At 42.2% G+C, this 14,763-nt stretch overlaps 1 protein-coding gene across 3 annotated transcripts in view; it reads right to left on the minus strand.

Moving 5' to 3' along the window:
- Positions 1-703: 703 nt before the first annotated feature.
- ntn2 (netrin 2) overlaps positions 704-14,763 on the minus strand; it is a 39,818-nt gene continuing 25,758 nt past the window's right edge. For all 3 annotated transcript variants that reach the window (XM_061027574.1, XM_061027575.1, XM_061027572.1), the window contains exons 3-7: positions 14,418-14,606; positions 8,934-9,083; positions 6,363-6,416; positions 2,891-2,965; positions 704-2,797 (exon numbers count right to left, since the gene is read on the minus strand). In XM_061027574.1, the coding sequence (XP_060883557.1) occupies positions 2,412-2,797; positions 2,891-2,965; positions 6,363-6,416; positions 8,934-9,083; positions 14,418-14,606 (854 nt within the window). In that variant the 3' untranslated portion in view covers positions 704-2,411. The remainder of the gene's footprint in view (positions 2,798-2,890; positions 2,966-6,362; positions 6,417-8,933; positions 9,084-14,417; positions 14,607-14,763) is intronic.

The following is a 14,763-nucleotide window of genomic DNA, read 5'->3' on the forward strand; positions in this document are numbered from 1 at the left end:
TACTGTCACACCACCTGTCTGACAGGCCGGATCATACAGCCAACGCACAAATGATTGACTATTTGGTTCTGCATTTTTGTGGTATTCCAACCGTGGGAATTTTGACGTATCAAAAAAGGTTGTGTTCACACCAGAAATCACAGTGGGTGATAACTCATTTTGGTTACGTGGTTGTTTTTGGATTAGATTATAAAAGTGTCAATATTGGACAAAAAAAGCATGAATATCATCAGTCTGTCAACAACATCTAAACCTGTTCATAGTTTATAACATCAGCAGATGTCATGGTGTCCACATTCTTTAGCTTGGTGACAGTATTTCACAAAAACATTCAGACCATACACCTGCATGAGTGTGTTCTTCACAGTTTGACATACATTCTGGGAAGATGGGAAAACAAGAAGTACAGTGCAGTACAGTACACCACTGAAGAGTTCTGGCAGCCTTGTTCTGAGCTGCCACTTATCTAAAACACTGAATACACAACATGCACAAAGGGTTAAAGAGAACGTTTGGGGAAGTGGCTGACAGAGAAGACTGCAGAAGAGAGACATTTTTGGATGGATGACAAACCAAACATACCACCGCAGCCAGAGGAGCATAACCACAAACTAGCATGACATGCCTGCCGGCACACTCACTTCTACGCTGGCTTGATACGCCCCTCAAAACTCTGTGTTTATCTTGTACTCTATTTAAATAAATTGTAATGTGCTTTACAAAATGAAATAACAGCAACAGGCAGATAAAAAGCTTGAGAGCAACCAGACGGGTCTCTCTGTGGTTTCAGTTGGTCTTGACTTCCATAGTGTCTTCATTGAATTTAAAAACTGACTATGCTTATTTGGCAAAGGATGACAAGGACTGTGTTAGGGTAGGCAAGTGGGGGGAAGATGATTTGGGAGGTTTTCCTTTGGATCTCGATGCTCATGTTGGTTTTAAGGTCTTAGTCTGCTCACTGTAAGGTTTTGATGGACCAGCAAAAACCCACAAACATGCAAACATAACAAAGCACATGAGGAATGTTATATGATCCTCTCATGTCAGAATACAATCAGTGAGCACTAAAAACTTTCCAGCCTCATTCATTTTGTCAAAATATGCTCGAGAAAAACACAACTATGTTGTTTATCCGCCTTGGTTTTCTTTTTACTGCATGAAAAGGAACTCTTGTTTCAATCTCTTATTTTGGCAAACAAAAGCCTGCCAGTCACTGGACACATCAGGAAAATGTTCAGACATTTAAATACAAAGACACGACATTGGCCACACAGCAACATCTAGAGGGCGGAGACATTATCCATAAAGCGAAATGTCTCCTTGGAAATATTGGTATTGTTCTGAAGTTCCAGCCATTTGTCCACAACGCTTAATCTGTCTTCCATAAAATGTGACAAGCAATGAGTCATGATGGTGATGCATGACTTTACAAACCACTGGTGAGAGGGACTGGTGGTGAAGAGGCACAACCCTGGAGGGCTGGAATGTGACTCATGATGCTAACAGGGTTTATCCTGCTTAAGATAAAACACGATATGTAAGGATATGGATGCATGTGATAAAACACTTGACGAATACAAACTGTAATATGAGCAGTGGCATCAAAACGTTGCAGATATAACGGCCTACATGAGCAGTTTATTCTGTGAGGGATGTTTGGTGGCAGCAGCAGTGGTGGTGAGACTGAGGTTTGCTGTGGAAAATGTCCCTTCAAAGGGAGCCCTTGGTTCCACACGGGACAAGAGTTTTAAAGTAACAGTCTGTAGAAGTTACTGCAGAGACCTGGAACAAGTAGGCCCATTTGTTAACAGCACAGAACATTTTAACAGCAAATGCTGAAAGCTTGTCAGGTGATTCTGATCCAAGCTGTGTTTGTTTCAAGAGTGAAACGCCATGAGGCCTAGCTGAGGAGATGCAGCTTGTCTTTTGTTGAAACCAGCCAGTCTCCGAAGTTACAAACACTGTCGAATAAAATCCTCAGAGATGCATGTGAAGTGTGAGCGCTTACATTATGTGTCAAACAAAGTGACAGGAGACAGTCAGTATGACAGGAGGAAGAGGAAGCGGAGGGTCAGGGGATTGGAGATGGTGGACGAGTGGACATTTCCGCTGTCGTCGCAGAGGGAATGGCGTTTGCTTTTACACTTCATACCCTTTTTAATGGTCCCTTTTTAAGGCAAACCAATTGTCAAAAAAGACAAAACAAAGTCAATACTTGAAAAATAAGAAGGAAAATAATTATACAATATACACAAAACGTGGTCCTTAAATCAGGTAGGGTACATGCAGTCTTTCTAATGTGCAGAGTTCCCATGATGGTGGAAACAGAGGATTCAAATGGGAAAAGAAGGGGGTCGGGGGGTGGTAAAGGTTTATGATGGAGGGAGAGGTAGGGATCAACTGCTTTCCCATCACGCTTTGCTGCACTTTCCCTTCTTCTCTTTGCGCTGGAACTTCCTCAAGCGTCTCGTCCAAACGTCCCTCCACTGGATCACCAGGCTGTTCTTATCAGCCACAAGGCCCACACGCTCTGCCCCTGGACTGGCTGCACCAGCACCAGGTCCAACACCTGGACCCACTGCTGGGCCTGTTCCGCCGTCACTGCCGCCCATCACCAAGAAGCGTTTGCTCATCTGGATTTTGGGACATTTGCAGGCGAGGTCTTTCATGTGCACCCACAGGATGTTGTCTCCTCGCTTTAAGGGCTCGCCGCGACTCTTGTACACTGACACCACATTCACTGAGAATTTGGCCCAGTCCCCCACGGTCTCCATGTCGAGCACATTCACTTGGACAGCTGAGGAAACATTCATAAAAATACTCAGTTCAATACTCCCAACACATTGTTTTTATTTAAAAAATCACACTTGATAATTATTTCTTCCTTTACCATAATCCTTCTTGCAATATTTCTTCATGTTGATCTTCAGATTGCCCTTCACTGGTTTACAATAGGTCTCACAGTCTGTAAAATAACAACAACAAACAAAGAGAAAACATGAACTCATCTGTTACTTCATGGATGTTCTTGACAACCTTCAAATGACACACATAATGGGACACTTACACACTTGAAATCAGAATTGTTTCCTTTTAAGGCTCATTTTACACCGTTTCATTTTACACCGTTTCATTTTACACCGTTTCATTTTACACCGTTTCATTGTGCATTATGCACTGCTGTAGTAAGATGTAGTTAGCAAGCAGTAAAGACTGTGTGACAGATCAATGGAAATTGTCAGATACTTTGAAACCACCAACAAACACTCAACAACAGCTTCAAAAATAAAACACATTGTTCTTCATTTTGAAACACACTGTTCCTCTAAGGCATGTGTCCCTTGAATATGTTTTAGATTATATGTGTTCTTTTTCCGTAACTTTGTAGCAGTTACTTATTCAAAATTGTCCTCACATCTACTTATCCACAAATAAAACCAAGGGCTACGAGGAATTGGAATAGATTGTGAAGTGCTCTAAGCTTGTTTGGTTTTTATGTGCTAAAATATAACTTCTGACAGTTCACACAACAAACCGTTGCAACAGCCGGTTCTGGGAGGCGAGTGAAACATACCAGAGTAGTAAAAGTGTTCAGTTTGACATGTTTTCTGGGATTCTGAAGAAAGACAGAGCATGCTGGAAGCGGGTCATGGTTGGATGTATGTGAGTAGACCTTGGCTGCCAGCGTGAAGACTGGGACCACACATTGGATAGATGACCTCTGTTGACCACTCATAGGTGGAGCCACCAGTGATGAGGCGTTAGAATTCACATTGTGACAGTTTAAGTTGAGTGACCCATCTGAGAGTTCCTCTTGACTAACATGGATTGGTGAAGATGTCAATTATCTACGAGTTTTCAAAGATTGACCTTTTTAAATAAAAAATAACACAATTATTTGGGACATTAATGCTTAAAAAATACAGTGTACTTTTCTTTTTTATAAGCACCAACAAAGTGTAACATTTATTCACATAGAGCAGAAGCATGTGATAATTCCCCATGATTTGTTGCTCACGATACTGGAATATTATTTTTCTCCATTAAAAGCTTTGCCTCTCTGTGATTATGAAACATGTTTCTATGATCTTAGAGCAGAAGAAACTGGGAACAAAGAAAGGCAAAATTAAGAAACTTTAGAAAATAAAATAATATCTTCAGGTTTGGCATCAAATTCAATTAAATTATAAAAACTGTGCTGTTATTCTTGGAATATTCCTGATATCTAATGCTACTGGAGCTGTATCAAAAAAGAAAAAGGCGTTGATCATTAGCACGGCTCTACTGTACTTGACGCCACTGGATTTTATGGTGCGTGGAATTTTGGATATATTTAATTCAATTTCAAAACTAATAGAAGGACACAAGGTTAAGGAAAAATAAAAATTATTGACTGAAATGTAGAGAAGGCCAAGACGGCCATTTCTTGAACATGTTTCTAGTTGGTTTTAGTGAGGGGACATGAAAAGCTGACCATGCTTGGAATGTCAGGGCATGAAACTGAAAAACCACATGCTGCTCACTGGACTGGTATCTGTGGTAAGACTTCTCTCATTGCCTTCAAAAGGAAAACGTTTCAGTTGTGTTGCTTCCTTAAGAAAACCGAATAAATATGCTGGATATGAAACGCCCCAATTAGAAGAAAAAAAAATCATGTGAGAGAGAAATTTTGCTTTTGGGGTTGCATGAGAGTGGGAGTGTTGTATCATTCATTTTTTGGGGGAAGGAAATGGAAGGAGGGCAATAGGAGAGAGAAACAGGGGACCAAGAAGCCCATAAAAATGTCCAGGAGGCTTGGCTGTATATCAGAGCGCTAGAGATTTTATTAGCCTGAGAGTGGAGGGAAGAGGAACGAAAGGGAGAGCAGATGGCAGCTTCCAATAACCTGGGTGACTTTAGAAGGAAAACTATGAGCCGAGGTGTAGATGTTGACAGATGTTGAGGTGAACGTGTGGATGGATTTGTGTGTATTGCCCATTACTGAAAACTATCAGAAATGATGCTAGGTCTCATAACTTGCTGTCTTTTGTATTTTAAGTGAGCATGTGGTTTCATGTGCAGATTATTATCATGCAAGTGTGCAAGCAACTGTGACAGGCATGCATTAGCATGAGATGTGCATGGGTTTCATTACTGCCTCAGTGTGCTTGTGTGTGGTATACAGTGGCTGGCCTGAAGGTATCTCTGAGGAACTGCTGGTGAGGAGACTGTTTGTGTGTGTGTGTGTGTGTGTGTGTGTGTGTGTGTGTGTGTGTGTGTGTGTGTGTTTCCCATGAAAAGTCACTCACTGCTGGCTGTTCACCTGGAAAAGCTCTCGGTCAATCGCCCACTGACCCAGAAGACCAGCCCAATGAAAACATTCACAATTGGCTCTGGGGACTCTCGATGCCCTCGTTCTCTTGAGCCCCTCTCACTGTGCTACGACAAGGACAAATTGCATCCACCACCCCTTTCACAAAACATTTTGGGGATCTGGGTTGCTAATGGCATTGCCCATTCTTTGGTAGTTTAGGAAGAAGAAAGATGGGGGAAATGCACTTGAGTCTGAGGTGAATTGGCGATCAACAACTCTTGTTTTCGAGGACCCTGTAACATTTTCCCATGGAGGTAGGAAACAAGAAAAGACTAGAACGTGAATATATATATATATTTATATATATAAATATATATATTTTTTAAAGCCTGAGTGGCCAAAGTAATCAGTGGAAACAGACTAAGAGAAATGCAAAAAGAAACAACTGAATAAAGTAGATTTTTTGAAAAAGTGACAGCTTTATGAAAACAGAAAAACGCTATGCATTGCAAAGTGCACTAAAGTGTCATTGGCAAATTTGGGAGTTACAGCATTAAGTTATGTTATAAACTCACTAATGAATCAATATTTCCAAATACTCACCAGTATCTAAATCAAAGAGACGCAGAATGAAAAATAAGGATAGGGTAATTGACTGGAGCCTAAATTGGACGGTAAGAAGGAGAGAAATTTCCCTGTCACTTGCCAGCAACTCTTTTCACACCTCAAAACTCTCCCTTCCACTCTATCTCCCAGCTGAACTTATCACCTCTGCTGTCTATCTGCTGGCCTTGTGTTTAAGCTTTACTTTGAGCACAGTGAGCCTCCACTAACTTGAGGTTTGCAGCTGGGGAAACTGCGCCAAGGACGCAGGTTTGTTAGACAATGGAAAATTCTGCAGGCCCCAGTGCCCTCGTTCTCCTAGCAGAACTTCAAAAGGAGGGACCCACCCTTCATTAATATTTATTCCACACCTCAAACTCCAGTCCAAAAATATGAAAAAATGTGTTTTTGTTCCTCTCATAAAGCCGTGTTGCTAATGGGCGAGGTGCAGAAAGCGTTTACTAACCTGCTGGTTCCTCTGTGCTGCTCACCACAGCTGTAGGGTTGACCACGGGGATTTCTGGAAAAAAACACAAGAAATACCAAGTTATTTCTGTGGTCAAATGTGAATCCATACCTTCAAATATGATGTAACTAATTGACCATATTCCTGCCAAAAATGCATGTGTAGAGAGGCCGACAGTTGCATCAACCCGGAAATAGCCGAAAGGACATGAAGAAAAATGTGCAGCATATTTAGAAACTATGTACAGTAAATTAGGAAGCACCGGCAAAAGGTTGACTTTGCTTGCATACGTGTAGTCAAGAATGGAAGTATGTCAAAAGCCATTGAGAGAGCGGGTATGGGAATGTTTCATGAATACATTTATACAGCCACAAAAGAGGCTCAAGCTAAGTGTTGAGAAAAGTTTCTTAGCTCACCAAGGCCAGTAAGAGGGAATGCCAGGCTTGTCATACAGTGGGCCTGGACTGTGACATGTGTCAATTATGCATGTTAAACACATGGTACAACACAGACAGATATACTAGATAAACACTGACAGACTGACAGTGAAGCTTATTGGTGGTTAGAGGGAAGACAGGCTCATATAAACCATGCATTCCTTAGACTAATTTGGTGGTTTCACCGTCGTTTCTAAGAAATTCATTGAGAGATCATACATTGACCAGACCCTCAAAGATCAGAGGACCACATTTAAGTTTTTAGTCAAACTCAGTAAATAAACCACAAATTCACCACACAATTTGGTTAGGTCAACTGATTCAAAGTGGGCACATCTGAGTCAGAGAAAGACTCTTTGAGGCACACACATTCAAATGAAAAAAAGAGGCTGCACTAGATTAGTCTTGTCCTCCCCAAACAGATGCCGGGTTAACACTGCTGTGTAATCTCCGTACAGGGATGCATAGACAGATGGACAGATGGCAAAAGGGCAATTTTGGTTGGATCATCTTGAGACAGATGCAGCCCTCCCTCGCTGTGCCCGCTGGCTACTCTAAAAAGTGCCTTGTGGAATTCCTCCAGGACATCTCTTCTAATCGTATGCAACTCTCCAATACAAATGCTAATGCCAACGACAGCTCCTCTGCTTTACCGTAAAAAGACTTGCTGGAACTCCGGCTTAGCATCCACCCAAAGGATCTGGTTTTGATTGGATTTGGAGGTTGAAGGTTTGAAACAAGTGAGTGGGAGTGTGTTGGCGGGAGGTGGTGGTGGTGGGGGGGGGGGGGGGGGGGGGGGGGGGGGGGGGGGGGGGGGTTGGAAAGCTGTTTTTAGGCACAAGCAGCAGTTGTCTCTCTGAAATTATGGACACCCCGCCAACAAAAACAAACAAGGGCTTGGAGCTTTCTGGAGGCAGGCACAGCTGCTAGAAGCCACTTTGAGTCAGTGTGTCGTCATGGCCACATCTCGTGGAGATCAACAGATGATGAAAGAATCTCTCAGATGAGGGTTGCTGACGTGATGCTAATTGGCTGCTTAATGGGCTTATCTTCTGTTAAAGGGTCCAGGAGACCCAAGAGGAGATGGGAAGTCCACCATGATGCCATATTGACACACACAGTTTGTATTAATACAATTTGTCATGGATCCAGATTTGCACATGTACTTGAATGCATATTCATAACCCGTCCTGCTCTCACTGGATGCTTCAGTGGCACTCAAACGAGTTGGGGTTTGCCATCCATGACCACAGATGATTTCTCCTTTTCGCCCGTCCACCATCTGGTCTGGGAGCCTCATGTGTGTGTGAAACAACATGGCAGCATGTGGCACAGTATGGCACAGCTCAGTATGGCATTGGGCCACACGGTTTGCTTTGGTGGAGGTTGTCCTGTGAGTTTGAGTAATGTGTGCCCGCATTTTGCCCGGCACACAGCGTAGTGGAAAGTAGCCCTCATTTACACATGCCTGCATGTGCTTGGGCCACTGGGAAGTTTCATAATCAACATACACTACACACATCCGCGGAAATCCCAGGAAATTAAAAACCTGATGTAGAAGATATGCTACAACAGCAACTAATGAACACACTTATTTAACAGCATTGACGGGTTGAAGAACAATAAGCACGTTCACCCATTTCCAGCTCTAGAATGACTTGCAGTTTAAATCAATCAATAAATCCATTTCTACTTTTATATTGCCAATTCATCACAAATGTTATCTCAAGGCACTACAAAAAGAGAAGGTCTAGACAGTAAACATCACTTTACAGTTAAGCCTGACCTTACATACAGGCCCACATGTTTCCCCTCTGAAATGATCATTTCAATTTCAGTGGAGATTCAAACCCAAAGAACATGTGTACTGTGTATATGCAGAGCAGAGATTGGTAAATGGTAATGCCTGTCTAAATCCCAAATTGACTTTAGGCAACAGCGATGTGTGCTTCCAATTTTGATCCGTAGATTGTATGATTCTAGTGTAGATCAAAACTTTTGTTCAGTTCAGTAATCCCAAATGGAAGAACGTTGATTTACTCTCACACTATTACAATGATCTGGTTGAAGACAGTTTAAGGTAACATATCAAATGAGTGGTAGTTGTGTTTGCATGTCTTTGTAAGTCACTCACTGATGCATGGAGCCACAGGTGAGCGGCTCTGCTGGTAGCCCTTAGCACAGCGGTTGCAGGTGATGCCGGTGACACCGTCCTTGCAGGGGCACTGGCCCGTGGTCTGGTTGCACGTCTTGCCAGCGGCACCCACAGGGTGGCAGTCACAGGCTGGTGTGGGGGGTAGGAGACAGGTGTGGAAGGGGTTGTGATGCAAGAAAGAGGAGGAAGAAATTGTTAGATATGATTATCTCATCATTTCCTTTTTCCAAAAGTGCACTCAAGACATCGGCTCATTCTTTAGATATGACTGTTTCTGCGGGCTATTGGGTTAAACTTTGTAATCTTCTGTTTTATGATGGCAAACAGATACAAATTATGTCTGAGCGATTGTTTTCCTGCCTGCTGCTTTGCTTAGAACACTGAAGGAAGAAAATCTGTATTTGATTATATGTGTGTGGGAAAGACAAAAAGAGTGATTTAGTGGATGAGAGACAAATAATGTTGGAAAAATAAAAACCGGTAAGTGAAGGGCAGAATGACATGAAGAAAAAGGAGACACAGTTCAGCATCTTGTCTCCATGTTTTCCTCTACTCTCTTTACTACTGTGTGCCGGCCTGGGGACACATGCTCTGCTGGTTTCTAACTGACTGAAAGTTCTATCCATGCCCAACAAATACCAACATTAACAAGTCTACACTCCGCTCACTTGGAAAATCTTTTGACTTTTTCTTTTGATACTGCATGTCATTTATTTAAGTCCTCTGAAGCAACATGAGGATTTCTTTTGTTTTAAAAGCTGTTAAATACACGAGCTGGCGTGTTGGTGCAAAGCCTTCTAAGAGTTTTACAAGATGTTGAAGAGGATGACGGGGAGAGGGTGAAGCAACGTATCTGAGAGTGAGAAAGGGGGAGAGAGCGAGAGACAGTGCGTTGGTATAGACCAAACAGAGCCTCCAGAATAAATAACAATAAATCAAACCAAACTGCAGTTTCTCTGACTCGGCTATTAAAACAGACATTTGTACTTTTAAGTAATAAACACATACTTAACATTTTAAAGCATTCTAGCTAAACAATCACATAAGTGACATATGAAAACAAATCAAAGACGTTTGTATTGTCTTGTGCAGTGTTATTGATTGGTTCCATTTCACTTTCCACATTTTCTGTCCAGACTAAAACAAGTTAGAGTACAAAAAGGATCCTTTCGGCTTGCATGCCACCAAAATAATGAAATGCAGGGTTAACATCCGACCATTTTGTCTTGTTTTGAAAAAGGGAAAACAGGCAAAGACAACACCACATTTTCAAAAGCAAACTCAAAGTGACTTGACTGTTACATGATAGCTGTAACTGTCCAAGATTATCAAGAAAAGACAAGAACGCCCAAAATTACACTTTGGGGAAAAACCCTGTAACCCAACAGTTTGTAACTTGCCAGAGAAAGGCAGCTGCTAACATGTCATGGTTCCTTCCAGCCACTTGACGGAACTGTGAATGTGTTTATTTGCACCGGGCATTTTTTAGCTCTTACAACAGAGGGGAGCCTGAGGACCCTGCCACCTGTTGACGGGGCAAAGGGAGGCTTTAAACGGCTGAAACTGACCCAACAGTGATCGTGTGTGTCTGGCGGCAGGGTGGGAAGGGGATTAATTGCAGCTCAGATCTTCAGAAATAGGTTTTGGCTTTTCCGGCAAGGCCAACCAGTCCACAGGTGTCAAAGTGGCTGCGCTCTGTTTGAAGCTGAGATGTAAATCTGATGCTTCAGCGTCCGTGCAAAATCCCCACCACTTGAGTCACGCAAGCCCAACCAGGAAACTTTAGCTTTGAGGGCACTTTTTAAGAGTTTCTGACTAACCTAAATCAAAAACACATCTGCATATGACAGTGTAAGAAGCAGGACTGAGATCTATATCCTACCTTTCATATGGCCAGAGAACTACGTTTCTAATGGATCAAGGATATCTTCAGTTCCTGGAGTTTTGTTCCTTTAGAACAGCTGATTTATGCATGAACACACTTGTATTATAAGACTTTTAACATCTATATTAATTTGAAACTTAAAGATGATGAAATGAACAAGCTTGTTATCAAAATAAAATAAGCCTTAGCTGATGGTGAGGTTTATTTCTGCCTGTGGAAGGATGGTTCCCAAGCACACAAGGAGTAAACCCCCTATTACCTGATCTGTCTAATACCAGTCTGGAGTTGGTCTGTCATGCCTGCAGAGACATGTGGCCACTGTTTCCAGGCTGATCACTGAGTTGCACAAGTTATCAACTCAACCGTTCAATAAGAACACGATGAAATTCCCTTCTTAACCATCACAGGAGTTTACTGCCAATGTTCATGTTGTTCAGTAAACAACCAACAACTGCCAGATCTGAAAGGCCTGTAGGCTGCGTGATGGGGACGGGGGGGATGGGGGGTGGTGGTGTCAATCTCCACCCCTAGCCTTCCTCAGAGAACTGCTTTTCTGAAGTTTTATGTGCAGGGGCTCTGGCCGGTTAAGAAGTAGTAAAAACGTCCTCAGAGGTTGATGACTTTTCAAGCCTTTACGCCTGCAGACCTGACAGGCAGAGTGTTGGGATTTGTAGTCCTTAGACAGACGTTTATTCACTTAAAACTGATTTGTGTTGTTCTTTGCATGTGTGGGTGTGAAGCGGTCTAAAGTACTTAAGAGGACTGCTCTGTCTGCATTTATTTGCTAGTGACACATTTGGATAGGTTAGTTTGTTTTGATCCCGTTGTTGGAGAAAGCTTTTTAACATTCACTTAAATCCTGCACTCTTAACGCTGAAGGAGTCATCGGGGGGGGGGGGGGGGGGGGGGGGGGAGACAGCAGTTAAAGCACACCTTGAGGTTTTTAACATAATCAAAGTAATCAAAGAAGAAGTCTGATCATCCTGTCAGACAGAGCAGCATACGTGTTTCTCTACAATCTGGAGTTTGAGTTTATTTTTGGACTGACCCCAAGCTTGTCTTCATGCATGCACTCTCTAATACACACATTAACACATCTCGACCCGATGCACGTAAGTAGAAGCTAGATTTTTTAGGATCGTCAAACATAACCGAGTACCACCAACCATCAAGCCCACATATATTTTACAGACTGTCCAGTATCCGTTACACACGCTGTCAGAAAATGTAGCCTTGTAGTAAGAAGATCAACTTTATTAACTTAGTTTAAATTGAGACCTACATTTTGGTCTAAATTGTTAAAAAAGTTGATCTTACTTCAAGTGTTGCTGGAGCATTTTGACCTCTTCTAAGCCTTTCACTCTTCATGCACCTTGTCAGTTGGTGAGGTTTGTGCCAGAAAATCATCTTTTTCTCCAGAAAATGTAGCCTTGTAATCAAGTAGAAAACTATAAGTAGATAAATATTTACAGCCTACCTATCTGATTTTAAACACATGTAGTGTTACTTCACATAACATCCTGTCTGGTGATAGTTATTAATGCTGCTATGTAGACAAGGTGCAATATTACTAACTGAAATGACTCTGTGAATAAGATTGAGTGACACTTACATATACACAGATATTGTCATGCCGTGTTTCAGGAGGATATTTAAAACACACAGCCAGTTTGGTGTGATTTGGCCAGCTCTACTTCACATGGACCATGGCCTCACTTTTAATGTCAGCTGTGCAGCTTTGGCTAAAAAAAAAACAACCAAAACATTAATTTGAAAGCCTAATATTCTGCAGTCAGGCCGTGTGGTGATCGCCATGTTTCTTTAATTCTACTGTTGTTGTTAAAGCTTGGGCTCCTGTAGAGGCTGGGCATTTGAACCAGAGAAGTGGAGATTCACTTTGCAATGGGATGTGAACACTATCAGTGGGAGGTAAGTGGAGGTGATTATTCTTCCTCCATGTACTGTAGACTGTTCCTGTCTTTAGAAACACCTGTATTTTATTGTTGTAACCTTATTTCAGACCTGACACTCAACCCCCCTCTGCAGCCATACCACACCTGTGACCTCCATCTTGACCCCGACACATGGAGTTAAAACAGCGAGCAGATCAAAACTCAAGAAAAAGACAAGAAGAAGACGAGAGGTTTAGAGGCTCATAGCCATGGAGAAAGAAACCAGACATTGAGGAGGAAGAGGAGATGGTGGTTATAAACAATTATGGGAGATGGAGAAGTTGGAGAAGAAAAACAGTGAGCAAAGGTTGAGTCAAAGGAGGATGACGGCTCCTGGGCGGCTGTGGAATTGCTCTGATCAATCACAGAGCCAGCAGCTCAGCGGAGGCTTTTTGGATGTTAACTTTCATTTCCGTCACATCTGGGGCCTTTTGTGAAGGAGGGAGATAAACTGTTTACCACCTGATCTCCAGGCTTTGATAAGGACAAATTGCAGTGTCAGAGCCATGTGTCTGTGTGAGAGCATCACACACACACAGATTTAGCAGGAAATGGAAGATGAGGGAACAAATTTGCACATGAGAACACACATCTCAGAACGGATCTCCAGTGGAGGCTATCTTTCAGTGTTGTGCAGTAACGGGTCAAATGACTTAACTTTTAAAGTATGCGACCAAGTCACTGTAGAGTGTGTGCCGTTACATGATGAATTGATTTTTTTCTCCATGCAACTAATATCGTGCCGTTTCTAACCTCCCGGTGTTCTGTTACAACTTGGGTCGGCTGCAGAAGGAAAACTGAGCGGAAGCCAGTGGGAGATTCGCGCCATGAAATCTCAACCAAAAGATCTTCACGGCTGTCAGCCCTGGCAGCTCTCGCTATAGTGCCCTTTTTTTTTTCATGTTCTGGATGTGATTCTTTACCTTCATCAGGAGCAACAGTAGACTGTTGATTTGAATACAGGATACTTGTGTTGTTTTTGCAATGAGTCCAGCAAGAGAAGAGAAATGCTCTCAGCATAACATCAGGCTGAAAGATATCACCGCAAATGTGAAAAAAAAGTCAAGAGTGGAAATATATTTTTCCAGGAGAAATGCCTTGGACAAGTGATATGATGTGGTGGGGGGGAAACATGCGACGGGATGGGCATAGTGTCAGTTCATTTATCTAATGGTAGGGCATGTTCTTTATTGGAAGTAACCATGACCATGCATGTTTCCAATCATAACTCATCACTTTTAAAAGACTCTTGGAAATGACACGGTTGCACAAGAATTAGCCGGGTTAAAATATCTCACTCAGGTTTTGTTTGAAAAAAATGTAAACATTTAGGGGAAACGAAACGTCAACCGAGCGTGAAGTCAAAATCCATGACATTTTCATACAAACAAATGTTAATACTACTAATCTATTACTGACTGATATAAAACAAAAGCATGATTTTAAACAGAGTGGTCGGTAATTCATTCCTGGAAAAATACTTTCAACACAGCGTAATGAATAGAAATAGAAATGACCTCATCACCCTTGAAGTTTATTTAAAGAAAATGTAAGGAAAAGTAGAAAACAACTATTACATAAAGTTATATAAATAGTGCACTTTACAGCATCATTTTGGATTCTTACCCTTGCAGGCTCGTCGATGAGTGATAGGTCTGGCCAAGTCTCTGTAAAAGCCCTCCTTGCAGTAGTGGCAGTGGCGGCCTGCGGTGTTATGGCGGCAGTTCATGCAGACCCCTCCACTCTTCCTCCCTGACAGCTTATACAACTCCATGTTGAATCGACAGCGGCGGGCGTGGAGGTTACAGTTGCACGCTGCAGAGGGAAGTTGAAAGTTTACAGTGTCAGTTGTGTGATTGCATAAGTAATGCTAAAGTTTACAGTATCTTCACAGTATTTATCCTTTTAGAGGTGAACATAAGTTAGCTTGGATGGAGTGTGCATTGCAGTAAAACATATGCTTACTTCCATG

Source organism: Labrus mixtus, chromosome 21, assembly GCF_963584025.1.
Source record: "Labrus mixtus chromosome 21, fLabMix1.1, whole genome shotgun sequence".
NCBI classification, from domain to species: Eukaryota; Metazoa; Chordata; class Actinopteri; order Labriformes; family Labridae; genus Labrus; species Labrus mixtus.